This window comes from Fragaria vesca, linkage group LG7 (assembly GCF_000184155.1).
Source record: "Fragaria vesca subsp. vesca linkage group LG7, FraVesHawaii_1.0, whole genome shotgun sequence".
NCBI lineage: Eukaryota > Viridiplantae > Streptophyta > Magnoliopsida > Rosales > Rosaceae > Fragaria > Fragaria vesca.
In genome coordinates this window covers 4,590,170-4,616,840 of record NC_020497.1, presented here as the reverse complement: position 1 = coordinate 4,616,840, position 26,671 = coordinate 4,590,170, and the positions used below count along the sequence as shown (strand labels likewise).

General features: G+C 38.0%; 4 protein-coding genes and 1 pseudogene across 5 annotated transcripts in view; 3 read left to right on the top strand and 2 right to left on the bottom strand.

Moving 5' to 3' along the window:
• The first annotated feature begins 1,504 nt into the window (after positions 1-1,504).
• Positions 1,505-5,244, top strand: LOC101314021 (mechanosensitive ion channel protein 1, mitochondrial-like). Its single transcript, XM_004306702.1, has 7 exons — positions 1,505-1,593; positions 1,966-2,810; positions 2,915-3,195; positions 3,473-3,573; positions 4,166-4,273; positions 4,535-4,759; positions 4,847-5,244. The coding sequence occupies exons 2-7, from the start codon at positions 2,002-2,004 to the stop codon at positions 4,943-4,945; spliced, it is 1,623 nt and encodes a 540-aa protein (XP_004306750.1). The 5' UTR covers positions 1,505-1,593; positions 1,966-2,001; the 3' UTR covers positions 4,946-5,244.
• Positions 5,245-6,613: 1,369 nt separating this feature from the next.
• Positions 6,614-8,006, top strand: LOC101308718 (annotated as a pseudogene). The gene has a single exon (XR_185330.1). The product of XR_185330.1 is annotated as a putative UDP-rhamnose:rhamnosyltransferase 1-like (transcript).
• A 2,844-nt stretch (positions 8,007-10,850) lies between these two features.
• Positions 10,851-12,073, bottom strand: LOC101308422 (3-hydroxyisobutyryl-CoA hydrolase 1-like). The gene has a single exon (XM_004308300.1). The coding sequence runs from the start codon at positions 12,071-12,073 to the stop codon at positions 10,880-10,882; it is 1,194 nt and encodes a 397-aa protein (XP_004308348.1). The 3' UTR covers positions 10,851-10,879.
• A 5,252-nt stretch (positions 12,074-17,325) lies between these two features.
• On the top strand, positions 17,326-19,645 carry LOC101313736 (probable polygalacturonase-like). Its single transcript, XM_004306701.1, has 6 exons — positions 17,326-17,343; positions 17,451-17,804; positions 18,047-18,167; positions 18,323-18,497; positions 18,585-18,655; positions 18,760-19,645. The coding sequence occupies exons 2-6, from the start codon at positions 17,454-17,456 to the stop codon at positions 19,464-19,466; spliced, it is 1,425 nt and encodes a 474-aa protein (XP_004306749.1). The 5' UTR covers positions 17,326-17,343; positions 17,451-17,453; the 3' UTR covers positions 19,467-19,645.
• Positions 19,646-23,244: 3,599 nt separating this feature from the next.
• The window catches only part of LOC101308132 (cytochrome P450 71A1-like), a 4,643-nt gene continuing 1,216 nt past the window's right edge, over positions 23,245-26,671 (bottom strand). The window contains exon 2 of the mRNA XM_004308299.1: positions 23,245-24,087. Coding sequence (XP_004308347.1) covers positions 23,245-24,087 — 843 coding nt within the window. The remainder of the gene's footprint in view (positions 24,088-26,671) is intronic.

The window sequence follows — 26,671 nt, the reverse complement described above, 5'->3', positions numbered from 1 at the left end:
GTTTTTCTTCTTTGTTTTCATATCCCAGTTTCTTTTTTTGGCTTTTTATATTTTTAGGAACGTAAGAAAAAATTCATCGTCATTTTCTCCTTGCTAATAATTAGTTTTCATCCCAATCATCATTGAATGTCAACGGCAACAACAAGATCCTTGAGTGTCAGCGGAAACAATATTTTTAGGAACGTAGAGAAAAAATTCATCGTCATTTTCTCCTTGCTAATAATTAGTTTTTCATCTCAATCATCATTAATTGAATGTCAACGACAACGACAACAACAAGATCCTTGAGTGTCAGCGGAAACAATAAGGATTGAACTTCTGTATGTTTCCCCTAGCCTCTTCAATCTTCTTTAAGTTTATAAAGGCCAACCAAAATCATCAAATTCCAAAACCTCTTCTAATATTTATGGAATATAAAAACAAATAAAAAAACTAAGAAAAAAGAGAACTTAAGAGTAAATTGGTCATCTTAATGGCTATATGTACCAATCCTAGGTCGGGATTCGTATACTATTCGGACAAATTTCTCAACGTACCAATCCTAAACAACCAGCCCAGCTTTTGGTAAGCCCAAGAGTGTGAGGGAACAAACCCAACTCCAAGCCCACCAAGGCCAAACAAGAAGTCCAAGCCCAGTTGTGGGTTGCAAGATCCACAACGCTGCCATCTATCTCTTCTGCATCTTCCCCGTTGTTCCACCACTGACCTCAGAGCCACCACAGGCCGACAAAGCGCGCCTCCTCTCCTAGATTGAAACCAAACTACCACAACCTAATTGGATCGAACCAATCCAATTTGAGCACAGTAGAACTCGACGATGGAAACTTCACGGCAATCACCACCAGGCAAACTCCACTTCCGGCCACGACCTCGAGCCAACATCTTGGTCGTCTGCGAGCCTCTCTATATAGGGACACAAGTCCCATTCGGCCCGTTCGACGCCGCCGCCGCGAATGCGAGCTGTCGGACTGGGCAGTATGGGCGTGTAGTTTTGATGGAAGAAACTAGAAGCGACTGCTAGGGTTTTTCTTTCTTATTTTTGTTTAGTTTTTTATTTTATTTTTTGAACTAACCATTGAACCATTTAAGTGGAAAGAAATAGAGGAAGAGGGAAAGAGGGGTAGAGTTGTGAATATATACGATAGATATATATTGTTAAAACTATAAAACTCACGAAATTAAGCGGATATTAGTGTCAACTAATTAAACTTTCAACTTTATTATGACTTTCGCATAACAAATATCGAATTGTAGCTTGAAATAAATGATCGGTTCACCTGAGTTGACCGGATAGTATCACCGGAACCGACGATTGACGTGTCGAGATGTGTGATGATCATACTAAGAAGGAAGTAGGTCCACATAGACCCTGCCTTTTTAGCACATCTACCCACCGTCCGATCATCATACTAAATTGCAAGCCCTGATAATCACGGACCCATCAAAGACTTGGTCTCCAAAATTGCGTCTCTTTCAGACCCAACCCAGGACTCTCAGCCTTGTCTTCTTCCGCAAGCAAAGTAACCAACCTCGCTCTTCTACTTCTGGGTCTCTCTGAATCTTCATGCAGACCTCCTCAATCAGCCACCCCAGGTCAGTCGCTCTCTCCATTCGCTCTAATTTGATCACCCAGTAAAAAAAATTCAACTAAAATAACCAGACCCAGAAACTAAATTACGAATCTTGAAGGTTAATTCTAGCTTTATTTGTTAAATTTCCAAAGGTTAATGCTTTATTGTAGTGATGGGTTTGAATCTTTGAGACGAATTTGAATGAAAGCTTGTATCTTGATCCAAACAGGGTTTAGGGTTTATGTATGTATGCATGAATTGTTTGCATTGTTATAGCTGATTTGTGCTATTGATCACTCTACATATTGGGTTGTGGTATTTGGATTCATATATACAATTATATTGCAAATTTGCAGATTAAGATAGCATGAACAAGTTTTTGGTTTTTACCCAGGTCCTGTTGAGCGTGTAGGAACACTATATCTATCTAATGGCTGGACGGAGGCTTTTGATATTGAAGTCACTCTGCAAGTCTTCCAACACAATGTCGTGTCAGTCGTATAGTTCTTATGGGAAATGTGTGAACTATGCTGATCCAGTTCTTGTTAGACCATCGTATGCTTTTGTGAGTCGTGGATACCATACTAAGGAAACACAGTCTAGCAAAGATTTTGCGAATACTCAGTTTGGAGCAATGGGTTCTGGATCACTTGTCAATGCACGAAGTTACAGAACCAAACCGATTTCAGCATTTTCATCGACATTATCCAGTTCACATAGTAGGTTTGCTTTTGCTCCTGTTTCGGTAAGCCCAGTTCTGGATTGCCGTTCATACTCATCACTTTTTGGTAGCAATGCTGATAAAGGTGGGCAACCTGGAGTTCCGGCTGCTTCCAGTGGCGGTGAAGTGGATGTTGGTAATAGCGCTGTTGGTGGAAGTGATTTGGTTGATAAGGTTAAGGAATTCGTGCAGAATGCAGTGGACGCAGCGACTTATACTGGGCAAAAGGCTAAGGAAGCATCTGGTGAAATGTCCCCATATGTTCAGCAGTTGTTGGATACATATCCACATCTTAGAAATGTGGTTGCTCCAGTTGGTTATACTTTGGCAGGTACTGTATTTGCTTGGGTAGTGATGCCTAGGCTTTTCCGGAGGTTTCACAAGTATGCCAATCAAGGCCGCAATGCTTTGCTATCTCAAAGCCCATCTGAGGAGCAAGTTCCATATGAGAAAAGTTTTTGGGGTGCTTTGGAGGATCCAGTGAGATACCTTTTTACTTTTATGGCATTTTCACAAATGTTAGTGGTTCTAAGTTCTCAGTTTTCCTTAATCCTAGTTTTGCTCACATATATGCATTGTTTTGTTTTCACTCTATTAAACAACTATGAACTTTGATTTGCAGTGGCACAATGGTTGCACCAACTGCTATAGCTGCTCAATATCTTGCACCAGCTTGGAGTGGTGCAGTTATCCTTTCATTTGTTTGGTTTCTCTATCGGTGGAAGACCAATGTGTTCACTCGTGCGTTAGCAAATAAAAGTCTGCCCAGCAGTCTTGATCGAGAGAGGTTGTTAGCTCTAGACAAAATTTCATCTGTTGGTCTTTTTATGATTGGGATAATGGCTTTAGCTGAGGCATGTGGGGTGGCTGTGCAATCTATTATGACTGTTGGAGGCATAGGAGGTAAGGATGGCTACACACTCTACCTTTTTTATTCATGACTTAGAAATGTTTGCAAATTAACTTTTATTCTATTGCTTATTTTTACATTATGTAAAGATTGTTATTGATTTCTATAATTACACCTGAAGGTTTTATCTCTTGATTATGTTACACCTAAAATTCCTTTGTTCGGTTGGTTTTCTTGGGATTTATCTTTTATCCAATGTATACCGTCAAATAATATCCAAAACCTGATCTTATTAAGATCTGACATTTCTGCTCTGCTTGTTTTACACAGGAGTTGCTACTGCTTTTGCTGCCAGAGACGTCCTTGGTAATGTGCTGAGTGGTTTATCCATGCAATTTACGAAGCCCTTTTCACTAGGTGATACAATAAAGGTATGTTGCTATGCATTCATGCAATGTGTTTGTTGGTGCATTTTAGGTAGTCCCATCCATTCTATTTGATTGGCAAAATGTTTCTTAAGCATAGGTTTCTTGTGATTCTAGTAAGAGAATGTGCCATGAGTGATCTATTTTATTGCATTACCGCAGTGAGATAAGAGAAACATTAAGGTTTTATACTGTATCTTGATGTCTGCTCAAGTCACATCCATCCTTGAACACCCAAAGTGGAGTTCCAAAGTTCACTTTCTTTATTTGTTGACTGTTCTACAATTATCCTCATAAATCAATCAAAGTATTGTGCATCTTAGAGGCAACCCTTATTTATTGACGTTATACAATAATCTCAACCTAAAACTGAATACACTTGTTTCATATTAGTCAGCCATTCAAGAAATGAAGATCTAATATATATGTCAGATTTCTATTCAGCCAATAATGTTACCGTCAGTGTTTATAACTTCCTAAGAAGACGTGAAATTGTTGATCATTGTCTTATTTATTAGTCAAGTCATATATCAAAATCTACTCGCTGGTTATCGTACATATTTTCTTCACAATGTTATTAGTCTTTCATATTGTGCAGGCTGGAACCATAGAAGGTCAAGTGGTGGAAATGGGACTTACAACTACTTCCTTACTGAATGCCGAGAAGTTTCCAGTGATAGTTCCCAATTCACTATTTTCTAGTCAAGTAAGTATTTTTCTCTTTTTCACTTCTTTCTTCTGTTCCTTCTGGCTTCTGATACTCATCATGTGCTTTAGTAAGCAACAATTACAAATGTGCTCCAAGACACCTAATATCTAAAAAACCATCAACCATGCTTAAATCACCTAGCTATATCCTACACGTAGAACCTGGGCATGGCTTGTTATTAAGACAATGGCTTGATTGTTTGATACTTCATATGGTTTACTTACTATATATCTAAGAATATTTTCTGTAAAATTATAGGTGATTGTGAACAAGTCACGTGCTCAATGGCGTGGCATGGTCACCAGAATTCCCCTGCAAATCAATGATGAGTTGGATAAGGTTCCCCAGATATCAGTTGATATAAAAAACATGCTGAGATCACACCCGAAGGTTTTCCTGGGAAAGGAAGTGCCTTACTGTTTCCTTTCTCGTTTAGAGAGCACATTTGGAGAATTGACTCTTGGATGTAACCTCAAACATATGGTAAATCCCTGTGTCCCTGGTACATCCAGTATTCTTATTATAGCTACTACTTTAGAATCTGCTTTAATGATCATTTTGTAATTGCAGAGCAAGGATGAGTTAGTCTCTACAGAAGAAGATATTCTTTTGCGGTCAGTCAAGATAATCAAGGGGCATGGTGCCAAGCTGGGCAGCACCTATATATAATGATATGACCACTCTATAGTCGCGCAAATTACAAGTTGGAACTCTGCATTTCGCTGTCTCTTTGAATGTATATTTCCCTACTGCTAACCATACAGAGAACAGTTTTTAGTGAATGCGAGTTGCTGCATACTTACCAGTTTGTCATGATTTTGTTTGTCTTAGCATATAGCAAGGGTGCTAAATTGGATCATTGGTGGAAATTAATGCTGGCTCTTTTTGTTACAGAAAACTTGGGTGGCATTTATTTTTGCTATATGGTAGCTGGTACTAAGTTTAAAATTTTGGAAAATGTCCTGAAGAATTCCAGTTTGTTCCCATACACTTCAATCCATTATGTGCAGACAATTACTTGTCCAGGGGTAAAAAAATTACCTATACCTTTTCACTTGATCATTCGGATATCCCACAAGAGTTACTATCTTTTATAAGAGAACCCGAAATATCGTTGTCATATCACTAGTTACTTTTCCTTGTTCAAGGCTTGCCAAGATTGTTTCAGCAAGTAAGTTTTAGCTATTGGTAGCTGCAATGAGATTGAAGAAGAGTACATAGAAGAGTACAAGAAAATTACAGGAAAGCTTGTGATTCCCATAGGTTTGCTTCCTCCTGATCAGCTTGAAAAAAGTGCAAAGTGGGGAAATCAGTGATGAAGGGTTTGAATGGAATGTGATGTTTGATTGGCTTGACAAGCAAAAACCCAAGTCAGTTGTGTTTGTAGGGTTTAGGAGTGAGATAAACGCAGTTACATAATAGCACAGAGGATTTCATTTGTTTCCCCTGTACAAAGCACTACCCTTTACAATTAGGATTGGCCGATTGGGTCAACATGCTGAAGAACATGATTAAAGCCTCAACGGCACCATTGTGACGCACTATGCTTAAGCTTAACAGTTAACACTAAGTCGACACATTGTTTGATTGTTTAGCACTACTCTATACTTCAGATTATTCTATTGCAATATATCTAAGATTATTTTGAATAAATTTAGCTAATTGAGAACCTAAAGTCCATACTCAATGGGGCATCGTCATCAAACATATATGATAAATGATTTGGAAAGTAGGTAAAGCAAAGATTGGTAGATATGTATTGCCTTGCTCTTTTCCTTCTCCGTCTTAGCAACTAGCAAAGGATCATGGTGGAAAATTGGAAATTAGTGCAGCAATTTTGCTTGGCGAAGATACTAATGCAATCATTAGTGCTGGTTTTGTTTTGTCAGATGAAAGTTAGCTGAAATTGGAATAAATTCCAAATCTGTCCACTAGAATTTCATTTTGTTTCCATACGCGTAGCTTTGGTACTCGTAGAACATCATTCTATACTCTCTGGTCCATGGCATTATCAATCATTTTCACACAAAGTGAAGAATGACTTTCTTATAGTGCTGCTAACATTTGTTGATTTTCTTTCCTTCTGTGTCGTTTTCTAATCTAAGCTCACAAAATCCCATGCCTGGGAAAGTGGGAATCAGTTTACCAAAATTCAAATCGGGCAGAAATAGGAAACACGTATCAGCAGGTCAAGCACTGATGAGGTAGACAGGTGGGGCTTCTTCATCTACCAATATGTGCAGACAATAAATTGCACCGGTCTAAAACATCACCGCTTCTTTGACTCAATTATATAGTTCGAGGCTACCTTAACATACAACTCCCAATCCTCCAGAAATGGCAAGAGAACTCCATGTTGTGATTCTTCCATGGTCTGCCTTTGGCCATATAATCCCTTTGGTTGAACTCTCCAAAGCCTTAGCAAAAGCCAACATTCATGTCTCCTTCATATCTACCCCCAAAAACATCCAAAGGCTCCCCAAAATCCCACCTGAGTTACAGTCTCTCATAACAATGGTGCCCTTTCCTTTGCCAGCTTGGGATGCTGATCGGCTCGAAGGCGCCGAGGCCACGGTGGACATACCTTTCGAGAAGATGGACGACTTGAAGGTTGCATTTGATCTTCTAAAACAACCCTTTAAGCAGTTCATTGCTGATCAAGTACCAGATTGGATCATCAGCGACTTCGCTGCTCACTGGGCGGTTGACGTGTCCAAAGAGTACGGTGTTCCTCTTGCCTACTTCTCTCCTTTCTCTGCTGCTAATAACGTCTTCTGTGGTTCACCGGAATATCTCTTTAATGCTCCGCCGTCACCGGAAGTCTTCACCTCCCCACCGGAGTGGGTTCCTTTTCCGTCTTTGGTAGCACTCAAGGGATTTGAGGCAGTCCGTTGGCATGCAGGCGTTTATACTGTGAATCGTTCTGGGATATCTGATGCTGCAAGGTTTGCCAAGATTGTGGCAGGATGTCAAGTACTAGCTGTTCGTAGTTGCAATGAGATTGAAAGAGAGTACTTGGAGTTGCATGCGAAACTCACCGGAAAACCAGTGATTCCCACAGGTCTGCTACCTCCAAAGAATTCAAAAAGGGAGTCGGGGAATAATGATGTGACATTTGATTGGCTTGATAAACAGAAACCCAGGTCAGTTGTGTTTGTAGGGTTTGGGAGTGAGTGTAAGCTGAGCAAGGAGCAAGTGTATGGGATAGCTCATGGTCTGGAGCTTTCAGAGTTGCCATTTCTCTGGGCACTCAGAAAGCCCAGTTGGGCTAGTACTGATGCTGAGGCTCTACCTCTAGGTTTTATTGACAGAACATCAAAGAAAGGCCTTGTTTGCTTGGGATGGGTGCCACAAATCGAAATCCTGGGGCATCCATCAGTTGGGGGCTCTCTGTTTCACGCTGGATGGGGTTCTGTGATTGAAACTCTGCAATTTGGGCACTGCCTTGTTGTGTTACCCTTCATTATTGATCAGCCTCTGAATGCAAGGCTTCTGGTGGAGAAGGGTCTGGCTGCCGAAGTGGAACGCAACGAAGATGGGTCGTTTACTGGGGATGACATATCGAAAACGCTGAGGCTGGCAATGGTGGAAGAGGAAGGAGAGCAGCTGAGAATCAATGCAAGGAAAGCTGCTAGTTTTTTTTGGAGATGAGAAGCTGCAGCATGACCACTACCTTGGTGCATTTGTTGATTATCTGAAGAATAATGGCAGGAAAAGGTCTTATTCCTAGACAAGACTGATCGCTAATCCAGTATCAAAGCAAGTAAGTGCATGTTATCTGAATCACATTCCCAGCATCATCGAAGTCTCAGTGCTACAGAATGCTTATTATTATGGTGATCTTTAAAATTTTTTTTTATCTATTTGCATGGTGATATAAAATTAATAGAGCCAAACTATGATTTTGGTCTCTGTAATTATTTCGCATCATCTTTTGCTTTAATCTTTGCATAATAAAGTCAATTTTCTACCCTGCTTTAATCAGGAATATTAAGTATATACAACAATAGAGTAAATGTGTGTGGCTTTTAGGGGTGTTGCAATTCACACATGTGTGACATTTTTTCGGGGATTAATTGGATTTGTATTTTTGTATTTATTTTATTTTTTTAATAATAAATAATTATATAAATACAATTAAAATATGTATTAATCCAAGGTTATAAAAGTCGCTAGGCGTTAGTCGGGTGGAAGGCCGGGAACTAACTCCTAGAGGACTAGTCGAGACTAGTAGGTTTTCTATTTTTATATTTTTAAATTAAATTATAACATAAAATAAATGAATTAACAACATCAGAAGTCCTATAATTAACTATTTATTATTTCTTGGTGGCTTAATAGTATTTATTATTTATAAAACAATTAATATTCAACAAAAATAAGAGTTGGTGGAGTTACATCATCTACCAACCACGTGTTTGACACTTGAAATAGAATGAGTCCAGCCTTTCTTCTTTTTTATTTTTTGAATTAATTTCAATTTACTCCCTAAGGTTTGAAGTTGACATCGTTTCACCTCCCATAATTTTAATTTAAAAAATTTACCCCCTAAAGTTTCTAATTTTCATAAATCAGACTCAATTACTAAAATTCCGTCCAATTTAGAGGTTAAATGCTAACGTGAAATCTTAGAAAAAAAAGTTCTAAAAGACGATTTATTGTTATATGACTATTTTAACGTTTTTAGTGAGTTATGAAGTGAAAATCAACGTCTAAATTAAATGGAATTTCAGCAATTGTGCATGATTTATGAAAATTAGAAACTTTAGGGGGTAAATTTTCAAAATTAAAAGTATGGGGGGTGAAACGATATCAACCCCAAACCTCAAGGGGGTAAACTAAAATTAATCCTCATTTTTTTAATCTTAAGTTCCCCACCTCCTGATCAAACCTAATTTGCAGCCGTTTATCTCTCCTATCTCATTGTTTGTAGAGAAATATTAATTCAGAAGAGTTAACTTTCTCTCTCGTCTCTTTGTTTTCAAAGTTAAGTTTATGTTCTTCTCTATTCATGTAGATCGATATCGATCTCTTCGTCTATTCTTCATCTCTTTCTCTGCAAATTATGGTCGTCGGATAGAGAAGAGACCGACAGAGAGGGATAGTCAGGGTTTGGAGAGGAGAGAGTCAAGAGAACAAGGGAGATCTGCTTCAATCTTTGACTTCGGCAACCTTAATCCCACTTCACCGCCACATCGCCAAAAAAAATGTCTAGCCACCGACCGCCCAGCGCCGTCTAGGCCGACTAATCGCCGCCTAGGACGACTAATCGCAGCCTAGGCTGCCTAGGATGCAAACTTTCAGCCTGCCGATTATGCCAAAATCGCCTCGGTTGGGTGCCGCCTAGCGCCTAGGAGGCGACTAATCGGCCGCCTAGGCCGACTTTTAGAACCTTGGGAAAATGCAACACTTTTAAAAGGTTGTGTGGTTTTGCTCCGTATTGTTGTAGTGATATGTGGTGGAATCATATATTGAAATGAAAGAGACACTCTTTCGTTACTAATTTACTAAGTAAGGTTGCCATCCCTGAAGTACTGGAATTTTTTTCTTCTCCAATGTTCTAGTAGAGCTTGTTTATAACCACTTGCATTAAAGAGACGCATTATAATACGTAGGACAAAGCCTTCAATCAAATTTCTATGACCGGCCGGTGGGATGAGGTAGTACGTGGTTGAACTCCCAAGTCTCCAATTATTTGAGTCGGGAAAACCCAAGATTTGAAACGGAGTAACAGACACGTAGTTCTCTTTGATATTTATGTGTTAAACTTCTGTGTTGAAGTTTTGAAGCAACTTTAGCATGCAATATGGTCTAATTTGGGACATATATATGAATAGTGTGATAAGTGTAATCTAACAGTTTGTATATGTTGGTTTAAGTACATTTGGATGTTTTGAACCTTTCGCTTGTGAAAACAGTCTTCTAACTACTGCCCTTGAAGCCTGCTTTTCTCATGGTTTGTCTCCGTTATGGGATCAAACACATTATTGAAATTGAAAAAGATAAGAGAAACAAAATGTTTATAAACTCGAAAAGATATGTACATGCAAATCTCTTCATCTCCATTATTTTTCTAGCAGTTCATAATTGCCAATGTATACAGAGAAATATCTCCATCAATTGAATTCAATTCACGTCCCCATCCCATGTTTTCTTGTCTGAAGTGTTCAATCTAAAAAAAAAAAAAAAAAAAAAGAAAAGAAAGAAAGAAAGAATTTTGTTGCTGTTTCCATGAGATGAAACACAACAAAGGGGAGGAGGGTAGAGGGTACTGGGCTACAGTGATGTTTTGATCTCCGCAACAGCGGCGTCTGCAGCTTTGTGTGACGATGTCATTGCGTTGAAAATCGTGAAGTGGTGGCATGTCCGGCCGCCGGAAGTACACGTTCTGTATATAATGCATTTCAATATGACCTTAAGATTTCATATCCTGTTGGTCAGGTTCATCTTTATATTTTCTTTATAACTTGCTTGCTTTTGAAAATCTAATTTCACTGGTTTGATGATTAAGAACTTTCTTAATTTGGAAAGAACTTAATTAATCCTTCTAGACGATAGATTTATGCTTATAATTAATAAGATAATTTTCTTATTCGATCTCGATCAAAGCTTGGAAATGGGAGTTACAGACAATTTTGATGTTTGAGGGCGCTTTAATTCTTCGTCATCATCCAACCTAGAGAAGTAGTGGCTAACCATATGGTCAGTGACAAGCTCTAATCTAGAAGGCTCCCACTTTGGGTTCTTATCCTTGTCCAACAGTATAGCTCTGCAACCCTCCATGAAATCCTTGCTGATTTCCCCACGCAAAACATGACAAATAATCCTATATTCGCGAACAATGCACTCACCGACTCCTTGCAGATTCCTTCCTCCTCGAATCGATCTCAGAGCAATCTTCAAACTTATCGGCGATGCGCTTTTCATTGATTGAATCGATGAAGATAACCATTCATGATGATCACTTGTGTTGGTTGATGTAGCATACTCCTTCTCAAGGCTACTTAAAATTTCTTCCACTGTTGATTGAGAAAAGCACTTGTCGATGACATCCATACGGTGGTAAGCACTCTTCGCTTTCAAAGCTGGCTGCTCCGAGTATGCATCTAGAATAGCTGAAATAAAAGCCCGGTCATCACTAGAGCTTGTATTAGGTAAAGCACCGAGTGTTCTCACTAGGGCTTCTTCTAGCGAAGCCAATTTAGATGAGGGAACAAAGTGAGTTGCTAGACCCAAAGCAAGCATTTCAGGACCATCCAATTTAGCACCTGTTAGACCAAGATACTCTCCAAAGAATCCAGGAAGTCTAGACAGGAAATAAGAGGAACCAACATCAGGAAACCCTCCGATAGCTGCTTCCGGCATAGCAAACACCGTCTTCTCCGTCGTGACACGAAAGCTACCGTGTATAGAAACACCTGCGCCGGTCCCCATGGTCATTCCATTGAGAAATGAAACCTGGGGTCTAGTCTTTGTTGCCACCAAGTACATTAAGCTGTATGCAGTTGCGAAACTTCTGCAAGCAGCTCTCACATTGCCATTGTAGAGATGCTGAGCTACAGAAGCAATGTCGCCGCCCGGTGAAAATGTCTTGCCGGTAGCTTTGAGAATGACCAACTTGACATGGGGATCGTTGTCGCAACGGAGGAACAGCTCCGACAGCCGTGACAGCATTGAAACCGAGAGGGCATTCAACTTCCGAGGCCTGTTGAGTGTCAACGTCGTCACGAATCGATTATTCTTTCGTACCAGAATCTCGGGATCGCTGGAATGAAGATCTGAGATGAGGGAAGCCATCTGATTAGAGTGAAAAATGGGAGATGCTGAGTGAGCAATAAACTGTTGTGGCCAGTTTATAAAGACGAACTGATGCGACAGTGCTTGGTAACTTCGTTGTGATAGAATAATAGCATATTAGTATTGCATGTTTCATGTTTCATGTTTGTTCGTAATTACCATATGCATCATGTGTCAATTAAAAACAATTGAAGCAAAAGTAAGTATTTCTAATTGATTTGATCGACTTTTTGCTCTTTGAGTGAAGCAAAAGTAGGTATTGTTAATACAACATTAGTTGCGCGTGGTGTGAAATCAAGGGATTACTGGGATTAGCAAGACTTGGCCACCGTATTTGATCATTGACCAAGACAAGAAAAGCTCATTGATATACGAGTGCTTGACAGAACTTCAAGACAAGCAGGTCGGGCCTGGTTTCTCAGGAAGTTCGAGTCAAATTTTGGGACAATCTGGACTCATTAAACTGGAATTGGGCTAATTTTAAATTTTGAAGGCCCAGAACTTCCATTTAAACTACCCAAGCAAATTAACATTGGGTTCTGTCTTGTTGGGTTAGCTTGAATAGTACATTTTTCATTTGAGGAAGGAGTGACAATGATTTTACTTGCCAAGAGTTAATGACATTACTAATAATTAACCTGAGTAAGATAAATTTAGTACCCTGCAATATTTACTAGCACAAAGTGATAGAAACGCAAGTAAAGTCCCACATTAAAAAGTTGCTACTTCTCTTCGTCTAGAAATTCGAACATAAGATTTTGTTGAGATTGTTCGTTTGGAAATTTCTTGAAAAGCTAGTTAAGGTTATTCTCTCCACCAAAACAATAGGGCCGTTCGATTCTTTAATTTTCCGATCTGAAATGAGGAAGAGAAAAAAAGAAAAAGAAAAAAAAGAGGTAACTCGTATATGATGGGATGATAAGTTTAGGTTTAGTAGATGTGGAGAATACTCGCGTATTCTATTTTTAAGAGCTAATTTAATGAGACGATTATAGATAATTTTATGTACAAATACTGTCTATCTTTACATAGGGTGTCTATAGAGATATGGTCGGTCACCTTCAAATGAAACCTATCTTATTCTCATGTATATACAGGTTAATTTGGAATATAGTTGCAGAAGAATCTAACCAACAATGACAAAATGAGAAGCTCTAGTAGAAAGAATCTCTTGATTCGTTTATGTGACCATGCCAAAACCTTTACTTGCTTGGCAACTGGTTTGGATGCATGTATCGGAGAACATGGACGGCAACCTATAATTTCGATCAAGTACCCAGTCTGGTCGGTGCTCCACTAGTTTTGCACACTAACACCATAAACTATTAGCAAAGAAACACCCACAAATTGGTATTTTTCTACAAAAGCTGCAATAGTGGCTTATATATAGTTATCACTACTTGTCGATCACCTATATAAACGTGGGATTGTAGTGGTCCATTGGATACGAAATTATATTGTCTCCACCACAGAAGGCTGTAGATCTCGTCCACCCAAAGAAACTTTTATTAATTTTGTTGGCTATTTACCCCAAGGAGTCGAAGTTAAAAGATCAGGTGTGTTATGATATTAGCTTGATCCACAAAATACAATCTTTAAACAAAGATGGAGTGAATCAAGTATAATATTTAAATATTACGTACAGAAGAACGTCATAATATTTGAAAGTCTCTCATCCATTTTCAGGAGCATTTGTTCCGACCAACATAGAGATAAAAAAGAAACGCATTAGATGGGAAAATGCTTAGCACTTGATGGTTTAACAACAATTTGATCGAGCAGCGACGTCGGTGGCTTTCACTAGCTAGCTCCCAATCGTAGATTTGGCCTTTCTTTCTGTTAACATCACCCAACTTCCGCACAAACATAGCTCATGTCATGTGTGACTTGCACTTTTAGGGCGTGAAGAGAGAAAGTGTTCTTGGTTTCATTCTCAACCACGTACAAAAACTCCACTGAGGAATACTGCAGTACTGCTTTGGACGTTTTGTTTTGTCTTGTGCAAAGAGACTTCTCTCGTGAGTGAATAACTTAATCTTGTGAGGGTTTTGAGCCTCGGGCATCTTCTGCTGTCAGAATATGTAGAACTCTTTGTAGTTTTGTCAGTTCCAACTAAACCCTAATTACCTTATTCTGTTTTTCACTGCAAGCTAGCTAGAAGCCAAACTCATCACATTCGTTCAAGAAACTCTACCTTCACGGGTTGTCTCCTTTCCATTGTCCCTTTTCATTTCGGACAAATTGATCATCCAAAACACTTCCTGTAGTAAACTGATAGATTGATCCAAAATTGCCCTTCTTAGTTAGAACAATTCAGAATGTTCCTAATTACTGCATCTGTTTACTAGACCTTACGAGTCATCACAAACTTCTGTATATATTTCAACGATTCCAAATTCTAAACCATTTTTAATATACACACGTTAGAGAGATAGATCCTGTGTTGGATATATTGTTCTGCTGCTGCTAAATAACAACAAAAGACCTGCATCATTCAACCGTATTTTATTTAGAAGAGATCTAAGGCCTAATCATGAATTCATGATAAGTTTACTGATTATATTACCATTAGGCCATATATTAGGGTTAAGATGATGAGGGCCAGCAGTTTGTGATCGACCCGTGAACGGTGAATCTGAGAAGTGGGTCGTAGTCGGCAAGGCAATGCTTACATTTGAAGAGTTCACGAGATTGAATTGGATGTGATATGAATATCAGAATATGATTTTAGCAAACTTCAAGAAAGTGATCGGAGAGTGTGGGAACCCATCAGCTACTTTCCAACGGAAAATAGTCCAAATAAGCTTCACAAAGAGGCAAAGATTCCCCTATTCCCTCCCCCCATAGAAGTCACAAGCTCATGAGTTTTGATGAGTCACATGCTCTAGCTAGAGTCATGGGTGTTATAATATCTAGACCAAAATAAATAAAATAGTAATGAAAGGTTTCATGAGTTACATAAGTTACATGAGTTACACAAACGTTACATGAGTTACACAAGGTTACATGAGTTACACAAAGAACATGGATGGTTTTGGAGTTATAGTCAAGGCATGAGTTACAGGAAGATTCATGAAGTACCATTTATTGGGAGAGCACTAATGAGAGGTCTAGATGATTCCTCCTTAGCCTATAAAAGGAGAGTCATTTGCTCATTCCAAGTATCTCATCCATCTCAAACATCCATCTTCCAAGTAGAGAAGAGTGTCCACTCCAAGTTGAGAGTGTAGAGTAGTTGGTAGCAAAACAAGTGTGAGAGAGGGTTTCCTTCAAGTAGTGTTCTTGAAGTTGTGTATCTCGTGTACCTATTATTTTATAATGGAAGTTCTTGTTATTGCTGCCCCGTGGACGTAGGCACATTGCCGAACCACGTTATATCTGGTGTTCCCTTTCCTCTATCTTTTACATCTTTGCATATTTATCCTCTGTGTGGTTTGAGTTGTTACTTCCATTATATTATTTTTTCCAACAATGGGTGAGATACCCTTCCCATTTCTAGCTCTTTAATTAGTTAGCTACAATCTTTGTTTTTCCATTCTAATTCTAAATGTTACCTGGATAAGGAAAAGAAGAATTACAACCACAAATCTCTACATTTCTACAACCCTTCCAAGTCACGGACAAGGGGAGCTAAATGGACTAAGACTGTAAATGTTTTCCCAGAATACACTAAATTTGTACTAGATTATATGGATTTAAATGTTATGTATGGCTTTACTCGAACTAGAACTATATGCATGGTTTTAATAGTGGAAGGGACGGCAACAATGGTGAGATGATCTCAGTCCTCAAACGTGGGTGATCACATAGATCACTAATGGAGTTCACTATTTTAACTCAAGCAAGTACTACTGTACTAGCTAGTATCTTTTGTATAAGAGCTAGGGATCGACTCTTCAAATTTTGGAGAATTAATGTGTTTTTCGAGTTAAAGCACAAAACAAGAGTCGAGAGTCGAGTAGTGAAAAGGCTAGGGTAAGCTTTGGTTTCATTATTTCAATCCTCTAGTGATCATTATCATTTTCAATATGGAATTTCAGTGGAATTAGAATCCTCATTTGGCTCTAGATCAAGTGCCATTAATGGCTATGAATGGCACAGTGCATTTGGAACAGTAAGGCCACTTTGAAAATCATGCCAATTTTTGTCAAGTGGTTCTTCTTTTGGGTGGAAGTTTAAGTTTAGTTACTTCTATCACTCAAATTGGATATGAGAAATCAACTAGCTAAGGTGGATGATCCATATATTGTCATGACTACAACTCAACAGTATCTATTCACCTCAAACTTTGCATATCCCACACCATCCTTGAAAAGCAAATAATATCGTCTAAGTATCTAACTCCAAATTGAGAAGAGAATTGAGAAGAGAAGTGCAAGCTAGAACATCTGGATAAGAGAGACGTCACAGATTAGGAACTTTAATTTTCAACTATCTTCTTTTACTAGGGATCTTATGCCAGTGATAGTTGAGTAGATTAGTATATGATCGATCAAGTATCTACCTAATAATAATTTCGAGTTCACATTTTATCGTTGCAAGATCGATCGATGGTACGAATATGCAACTCAAGCTCATTGCTTTATAAGTCTTAGTTCATGTTTAAGATGATAAACTCCCTACCAACAGAATCTGTGAACAAGGTAAATAGTTGCATCCCGTATAAAATACTTATATTTTGGTCGTTATGTATGTGATGTTACAATGTCTCAGTTTTCGTTCAATATATTCAGTTCTTCGTCGCACTATAATGTAACTAATTTACAAGATTGCTGTTAGAACTTGGTCAAGAAAAAGAATACATATAACAGTATATGAAAGATTAATTTGCTTGTGATCACCAAATCAATTTTTAAAAGAAAATGCAAATAGATGTTTCATGCAGGAAGTTAACTTAATAAAGGGGCAATTTCTTCTCTTCTCTACCTATATGTAGAAAGAGACTGTTATAACCGTAGCTCTTTATTATGGTATCCCTGTCATTCTGGCATGTTTGGAGTTGAGTATATATGACAAGTAGAAAACAGAACAGACATTTCTTTCCTGACAATAAATTACACACTTGCTTAAAAAGCAACTGAAATTTTCATTTCTTTAATTCCTTATGAGAATGACAACAAACCCAATATCATATTAATCATGCTATACCATTCCCAGCTAAACTTTTCTTATATAAACACTCTCTTCCTCTCTGTTACACCATAAACATACTCCAAGCTAGCTCTCTTTCCACAATGGGACTGTTAAGAAGAAATCCCATTGAAACTCAAGTAAAACCTCACATTATCTTTCTCTCTTGTTCCTTCTCCTGCATTTTCTCACCAAACAAGTGCTAATGACCAGCCTTTTTTTTTTCTTTTTTTTTTTTTTTTTTCAGGTGATGAAATCGGTGTTCATAGTTGTTGTCGTGGCCTTGATACTAAGAGGTGGAGAGAGTAGAGGAGTAACCAAGGCCAAGCCTAAGGCCCCTAAAAAATTTGAGTCTTTTGAGTACTCAGCTATGAATTGCAGAGCTCACAGTGCCTCACTGACTGAGTTTGGAGGAGTTGGAGATGGAAAGACATCAAATACAAAGGCTTTTCAGACTGCAATTAGTAAGCTGAGCCAGTATGCAACAGATGGAGGTGCTCAGCTTTTTGTTCCAGCTGGGAAATGGCTGACAGGAAGTTTCAGCCTCACCAGCCATTTCACTCTTTATCTTCACAAGGATGCTGTTCTTCTTGCTTCTCAGGTCTCTTTTTACTTCTTCATTTTCTTAATTATTGATACTCAAACATGCATGCCATTTATGCTGCTTAATTTTCTTTAAACTCCGTGATAAAGGGGTTATGTGTATCAGTAGGATCATGGTGTGCGAATGAATTAATCATCATGAAAATCAGTTCTTAAATCCAAAATGATGTGACAGAATGTTAACGTTCATATATAGTTTTGATACGATTATGTTTACTATGTTCTTTGCTTGGGTTTCAGGACTTGAATGAGTGGCCTGTGCTGAAAGCCCTTCCATCTTATGGTAGAGGAAGAGATGCAGCAGCCGGAAGGTACTCCAGTCTCATATTTGGAACAAATCTCACTGATGTCATTGTTACAGGTACATACTTAGTTTTTCTATAATCAGTTCACTTATAATTTTCTTAATAGGTTCAATTCAACAAGATTTTACCTGCCAAGTCCAAACTGGTTATGTAGCTTGAATATAATAGAATGACTAAACTCATTGGGACCATTTGATGTTATCAATTTCAGGAGAAAATGGCACAATTGATGGTCAAGGTGAATTTTGGTGGCAACAGTTCCACAAGAAGAAGCTAAAGTATACCCGCCCTTACCTGATTGAGATCATGTTCTCCAGTGATATTCAGATCTCAAATCTCACCCTTCTAAATTCTCCTTCATGGAATGTTCATCCTGTCTATAGCAGGTAATTTCACATTTGAAATGTGACACAGCAATAAAATTATTCATACCACATTTACTAATCACCGTCGCTCCGATTGTGATGTTTCAGTAACATTCTTGTGCAAGGGATTACTATCATTGCTCCAATTTCATCTCCAAATACTGATGGGATCAATCCAGGTTTGGCATAAATCTGTAGCTACTTTTAGACTTTAAGCTAGAACTAAATTTGTCCCAGTTGGGCTTATTGCTTAACATGCGTGTGTTTTATATTTTCAATGCAGATTCTTGCACAAATACTAAAATTGAAGACTGTTACATAGTCTCTGGGGATGACTGTGTAGCTGTTAAGAGTGGCTGGGATGAGTATGGCATATCATTTGGTATGCCTACAAAACAACTTGTGATCAGACGGCTCACATGCATCTCACCTTATAGTGCAACAATCGCATTGGGAAGCGAAATGTCAGGCGGGATCCAAGATGTCAGAGCCGAGGACATCGTGGCCATCAATACTGAATCAGCCGTCAGGATCAAGACAGCTGTAGGTAGAGGAGCATATGTGAAAGACATATATGTGAGGAGAATGACACTGCACACAATGAAGTGGGCATTCTGGATGACTGGTAACTATGGATCACATGCTGATGGTAACTATGACAAAAATGCCTTTCCTGAGATCACTGGGATCAACTACAGAGATGTGGTGGCTGAAAATGTAACCATGGCTGCAAGGTTGGAAGGCATTGCCGACCATCCATTTACCGGGATTTGCATGTCCAATGTGACCATTGGATTGGCAAAGAAGGCAAAGAAGCAGCCATGGACATGTACTGATATTCAGGGGATCACAAGCGGTGTGACGCCAACGCCCTGTGGTCTGCTGCCTGATCAAGGAACTGATAAACCTGGTGGTTGTGATTTTCCTACAGATGATCTACCGATCGACATGGTAGAGATTAAGAAGTGTACTTATAGGAGTAATGTGTAGGATTCCACTAAATCATGTACCATGGTATCACTGTTTTTTACTGCTTAATGGCAGAGCAAATTTGTCACACCAAAAAGCAAGAGCCATATATGAGGACAAAAGTTTAATCCTCTATGTAGAACTGTTGCTGTTGATGATATTTGCGAGAATTAAATAGAATTCTAAAATCAAATAGACTGAAACAGCAATCTCCCTAGTGTAAATTTCTGTGAATTTGTGAAGTTCTTAATAGATTTCCAATGAAGCTAAGCAGAAGCAGAAAGTTGTCTCTTGAATCCTAAGCTGAAAGGTACTGGAAAGCAAGCAGAGATATACAGAATAGAGTTTCACAGAACCAAAAATCTGAGATGATGATGTTCCACCATTCTAGACAGTAGACAGAAATAGTGGCAAGCCTTGAAACAGTTCTGGGTAATTATCCAGGTAGTAAGCCAATGGGTATATAACCTTGGCTCCAACGTCAACAACGGATATCATGATTTCTGGCACCAATGAAGGGTTGAGCTCTACAAAATACACTGTAACCAGCCTTGACATTCAATTTTCATCCCTTGTACACATTCGAAACTTACAGACATCCCAAGGATATGAACAAGTCGTATTAATGATGCGCAATCATATCCCTACTAAAAGACGAAAGGGAATGCAGATGGCACTGTAATCCCCTACACCAAAACTCCAGACGATGTTTTGTTTGGTTTACTAATGTTAGACATCTATGAACCATATGTCGTTCCCAAACTGGTTCTATATTTCTCCATTGAAAATATGACGATACCACAATATTTCAAGTGATTTAAATAAGTTCTTAAGAGAATGTGGCGATTTGTTTATCAAATCATTACCAAATGCTACAAACATGTGAGAAACATAGGAAGGCAAAGATTTTCCAAACTCACTTTATTGATGTAAGGTTCAAAGGGAGGTGTAGACTTTTGAGGAGTCTAACAGACACTTGCCATTACCAAGTGTATAGGTGTTTGTGCTTGTTCTCCCTTGGATCAAAATTTATTTGTCCTAATGGGTTTTGTTATTTGATAATGTTTTAATGACGCAACATCTCATACACCGTTTTGTTTTTGACTTGATACAAGGGAGAGTGGTGAAGGTAAAATATCGGAAGTGTGCCTTCATTAAAATAATTGACGAGAGTAAATTAAGAAGTTAATGATCAACGGATATAACAGCTCTACTGGTCATCAATCATCATCTTACATTGTTATTAGATAAGAAAATCTAAGCATCAAAAAAGAAAAACTCTCAAGGACGCCGTCGAGAGCCAAACCCTAGAAAAACCTCTCCTTGCTTTTCCCTAACTCTCGTCCGGTTGCTCCGTCGCGTTGATGTAGGCTTCTGGCCTCGTTGGCGAGCATCGTGAGTGGCCAGACGGGAAGTTGTGATGCCTCTGACTGGAGTGATGGTGGGATCTCTTGCTCGCTGGTTTGGGTCAGTGGTGGTTTGAAGGTATTTTGGTCGAGAGGCTGAGTTGTGGAGGCGGATGGGATTGGAGGAGGAACTGCTTTTGTTGGATCAGAGCGTCGTCATCCGGGTTGGCCGATCAGTTTCGCTGGCCGATGGGTGCAGATATTAGACAGGTCGGGTACCACGACTTTGCGGTGTTGTCGAATCCAAATCTGTTCGAGGGCGGTTTTGGGTAACCTGAGGGGGTTCGTTGTTGGGTAAGTGGAGATGATTCGGTCAGTGTGACTCAACGCCGATCGACAGGCGGTGAGGATGGTGGGGATGCACAGATCTCAGGTTTGGGCCGGGTACACTCGGTACTAATCTCAGGTTTGAGCCGGGCACAGTGGGTACTCCTCAGATTTGGACTTTTGGGCTTAGATGCTACTGTTGGGCCGTTCTGGGCTGGTGGAGTTTGGGCCTGTGACTTGTTCTTGGGCCCTTTCTATGTTCTTTTTTTAGTCTTTTTAGTTTTCTAAGCCCATCTTTTGGGCCACTAGGGTTTAAATTATTTTTACTAATTTATTTCCAATAAGTTCCTAGTAGGTTTATAGGAATCTAGGTAGGTTTTTTGATACTTGCAAATTATGATGTTTCTTTTACATCTAGATAGTGAACACTTCCTGTCGTACCGCAATTGAGCGTTTTAGCGACAGAAGTTTCATGCAAAATAATTTCTATGTAGAGCTAGATTATAGCTTGTTAGGCTCATCGTCAATGAGCGACAATATACAATGTAATGGTATGAATCAGCTCAATTCGTTGGGGTTTGTATCAGTGTTATTCTGGCTGCAACTATTAATACAATGAGTTATATGTCTGTCTTTGCGTCAAAAAAAAAAAATCAATCATCATTGTCTATAAGTACGTTTTAATTTTAACGTTGTCATCGCACCTCTATATAAAGAGGATTTCTAATGAAATGAGTAGGTCATTCGATATATTACTTTTACAACCCTCCTTTCTCCAAATATTTTTCCCAATATCTAACACCATAAAATTTTAGGTTCGACAATTCAGCAATGGAATGTGCAATGTTGATGTTTGCTCCATCCTCTCCTCTATCGTTAATTCCCTATCAACTGTGATTTTGTTCATAGATGAGTTGAAGAAAATCTTGCACCTATAAGGCCGTCAAGTCTGGCATGGTTCAACGCCTCGGCACTGGCTGCATAGCCAAGCACACCATCTACGGTAACAAAAAAACAAAAAAACAAAAAAATAATCATGCGCAGAGAGATAGAAGCGAGTGTTCATTCTCGTTTGTAGAGATGAGAGTTTATTCGGGTGTTTAAACTATTTTGGGTGTTGTTAAATGTACCCAGGAAATGACTAAAAACACCTAGCGAAATTATAAAATTTCTATCTAAACCCAGCAATTCCAACAATTACCCTACCCTATCTTTGTTAAACCCAGAAACACCCATCAAAACCATACTCTCGCTTGAAATTGCTTGGTGCATTCCAATTGTTTTCTTGATCATGACTCTTGGGTATATGCTGATTTAAACTCAATTGATTTTGTTCGCCAAAAATAAAACTCAATTGATTTTGTGGGAAAGATAGTGCTTATCTTGATTGAGATTGAGAGATATATTATATATGCCAATTTATAGAGAAGGGAGGGATTCATGCAATTGGATTGCTGAGTTTCTAATTGGATTCATGCAATTGTCTTTAATGGAGGGCAATTGCTCTGCTAAACACCTCATCATTTTATTCTACTGTAAGTCTGTAACATTTCTCCTAGCTTGACTTCAAAATCCTTCTCTAGAAATGACTTCCATTCTCGAAACCACAACAACTTCTTTAGTTTAAAGAAATCGTTGGAGTCCAAATCCAACACACCCAAAACCCCAAACCTGCTACCAAATGCTAACAATTAGATTTTTGTCCTTCATCTCTCTCAGAGTCTCACCCATATCTAGGTTGGGAATTTCTTCCGTGTTCCTTTCCTTTCATCCATGTTTCTTTACTGGGTACATGACAAGGGTAATTTGGGAAAACTAAGTGGCCTATTTTGAAATGTTTTAAATAAATAAATTTATTGGATCTACATCTACTTAATCATTTATTGGATCTACATCTCTTAGAAGCACCCACCATTTTGGTCTGCGGGGACCGAAAAGGAGGTTATAATGGACGAAAAGATTAATCCAAATTCAGCTTTTATTGTTTGGTGAAGTGCAACTCATACATACTCAAGAGTGTTAGTAGCAATCTAGCACTCCAACCTTGTACTTTGTTTTCTCCCATAGTGATTAACGTCGGCAAACATTTCTGAAAAACCACTTTAGAGACATGACTGCCCGGTGGATTATATATGCAGGCGGTAGGTCGGCTTGGCAAGTACGTGAACGGCTTTCTCCAAAGACATTTCGAATTTCTCAGACATATCCAAGTCTTGAGGTTGCAACCCACCTGGTAGCTCCCAGTCAAAGCAGTGCGCCAAATGTGCAACCACTAACTGAACTGTGGTTAGGCCTAATTTCATACCCGGACACCCTCTTCTACCTGATCCAAATGGTATGAGCTGGAAGTCTTGTCCTTGGAGGTCTATTTTGCTATCCAAGAACCTTTCAGGATAGAACTCCTCCACATTTTCTGACCAAAGTTTAGGATCTCTTCCAATGCTCCAAACATTTATTAGAATTCTAGATTTCTTAGCTATCTTGAATCCTTGAACCGTAGTATCATTGATGGATTCATGTGGAAATAGCAACGGTCCAGCAGGGTGGAGTCTAAAGGTCTCCTTCACCACCATATTCAAGTAACCTAGCTTTGGCAAATCAGTAACTTCTTGAACCATTCGATCCTTGCCAATCACGCTGTCGAGCTCTTGTTGGAGATTTTTCATGACCCTCGGATGGCGCATGAGCTCAGAGAAGATCCATACAACCATGACAGCTGAAGTGTGGGTAGAAGCTACGATCATGTCGAATATGATTGCTTTCATGTTTGTTCGGTCCATCAGGTGTACTTGCCCGTCGAAATTTAATGGCTGGTTCATTAACGAAAGTAACATGTCTACAAAGTCATGGTCATGGCCTCTTTGTCCACTCCTCATCTCAGTCTTGTTAGCTTGTTCATGGTCCTGAATTATGGTCTCCAAGAGTAGATCAATTCTCTTGCTATTTCTCTTGAAGCGCCTACTCAATCCCTGAGAGAAATATATTAAGCAATGGTTAGGTTGATTGAAATATTTCATGACGCAGTATATTTAAATGAGCTTTGTATGTGCACATTAAGAGGGTCAAGATTTGAATAATGGCGATTATTCTAAACAAATATAAATCCTTTTATATTCTACAAAGTGTTCATGATGATCCTGTTACCAAATATTTCGTTATGATCCAAACAGAACTATGGCGACCAATTAAGTTGTAATTATAATGGGAAGTCTCAACTCTTATAATGGGAAGCTCAAGTTTTGGTGTCAAAGCTTTACTAAAAAATTGAACTTCCCAATTTACCGGTCATATTGCAAAATGTTGACGAATATGCAAACATTAAACAAGGTTAAGAACGTAATATGATTTATCTATTGCATTTTGTATTTCTGCCCAACTAAATATCTATTTACATAGTTGTCCCACTACATCTTTATCTAATTTTCTCTAGGAAAATGAAAATTGACATTGCACATGTTAAGAGACTAGTATTTATAATGTTAGACACTAAATCATTTAATTTTTTCTAGCACTACTCTATACATATCAACGTGAATATTGGTATTGGGAAAGAGCAGTTAACTAGGATAGATTCGTCGCCACCACAGTAATGGTGGTGAAGTGGCTAGAGGTCGTGGCCAGGGGCGAATCTATGCAAAAGACTTTATGGGCTTAAGCCTAGACAAAAATTCTCTCCTTAATTTACCATGTAGTTTTGCTTCTTGTTCTATAAGCTGTTGTAGTTGAGTTGGTTCAGTCATTAGCCTAGAAAGTGGCCAATTTGGGTTCGAGTCTTGATAATCTCTATTTCTTCTTTGTTTTCCTTATTCTTTTTTCTTAGAGCATCTCCAACAGCTCATGTAAAACAAGAATTATATATATTTTAGATGAAAAACACTATTTTTTGGCTCCACCAGCTCATATAAAGCATCCTCTATAATACAAAAAGTATAAAGAGAGAGAAACATATCCTCTATATTTATAGAATTCTCAAAATTTGTATATTTCATGGACAAATCTCTAAAATTTATTGTTTGTCTTTTAGAATTCACTTTCTCTTCTAAAAAATAAAGAAAAAATGTCATTTCATCTCTCTAGTGGAAGATCAAGAAATTAAAGGATGCAACATGTGATTTTGATTTGAATAAATATATAGATTCATTAAAGGGTGCATCTATTGTCACCCCATAAACCATTTTAATCACCCCACACGTTATTGATTTATTGAATGACTAATATACCAAAATTACAGCAAGGACAATAAGTTGTTACAAATTATAGTTTTTTTTTTGTTAAACACGTACTTCATAAACTTTAACCCAGAGTTTATCATATTCGATCTTTCTATGAAATCTGAAGAAGACACTAACATTCAACTAAAGATGAGGTGAACTGTTTGTATTTTTTGTTTTCTTTGTTGATGTTCCGTCTATTTCTTTACTTATTATTTCTCATATCGATTTTGTATGTAAATTTTCATGTCTAGTCGCTCACTTATATATATTTGATTTGTTTTTTTTTCATTGGCGTCAGAGCTTTTTCCAAGTAAAGTTTACAGACATTGTGCATCTTGATATCGACAGATACCAATGAGTTGTTAAGTTTGAGAATTTTTCCTTGTTTTTTAATTGGGATTTATACTTTAATGTGATTTTTATTGTTCAGTTTGTGATTCCACTTACCCAAATGATATTAATCTTATGGTTTTCTTCAATTTTATTTTGTTTTTGGAGTTCAATGACTATTGGAAGATGATGATATTGTGTGTATTGCAAATCGGTGAATAAAGTAAATTAAAAATTAAAAATTAAAAATTATATAAGCGGGGTGAGAAGAGATCGAATGTAGGGTGAACAAAGTAAATTTGAAATTGAAAAAAATATATGTAGGGTGAAAAAAGAATTTAGGGTGAACAAAGCAAAAATGGGAAAATGGTATTTTAGGTATTGTAAATAGGTGAATAAAGTAGACTTACAATTAAAAATATATAAATGAGATGTGCAGAGAACGTGGGGTGAACAAAATGGTTTGTGAGGTGGCAATAGACACACCTTTCATTAAATTATACAAAAAAACATTTAATTTTGTAGAGTAGAATAGAAGAGCTATTAGAGTTTAGCCATTTTTTTTTATAGAGATTTTGTGATTTCCTTTTCTATAATAAAGAAATTATATAAGAGTTGTTGGAGATGCTCTTACAATCTTGTCCTAAGTCTTGCTTTTTCCATGTACTTCCATTTCTTCTTTGTTATGTTTTGAATTGAAATTTATTTAGTCCTTGTGGTTTAAAGTCGACATATGTTTAGTTTTTATGGTTTTATTTTAATCTGAATAGTCCTTAAAGTTATGATTTTTAATCCAAATAGTCATTCCGACAATTTTCTCAGTTAAAGGCCATAAGGACTATTTGGATGAAAAATCGTGACTTTAAGAAGTATTCAGATTAAAATAAAACCATAAAGACTAAACAAATGTCGACTTTAAACCACAAAGACTATACAATATTTTACCCTTATCTTTTATCTATTTCTTTTCTTACAAACTTGTCCTATTTCTATTAATTTCCATAGTATT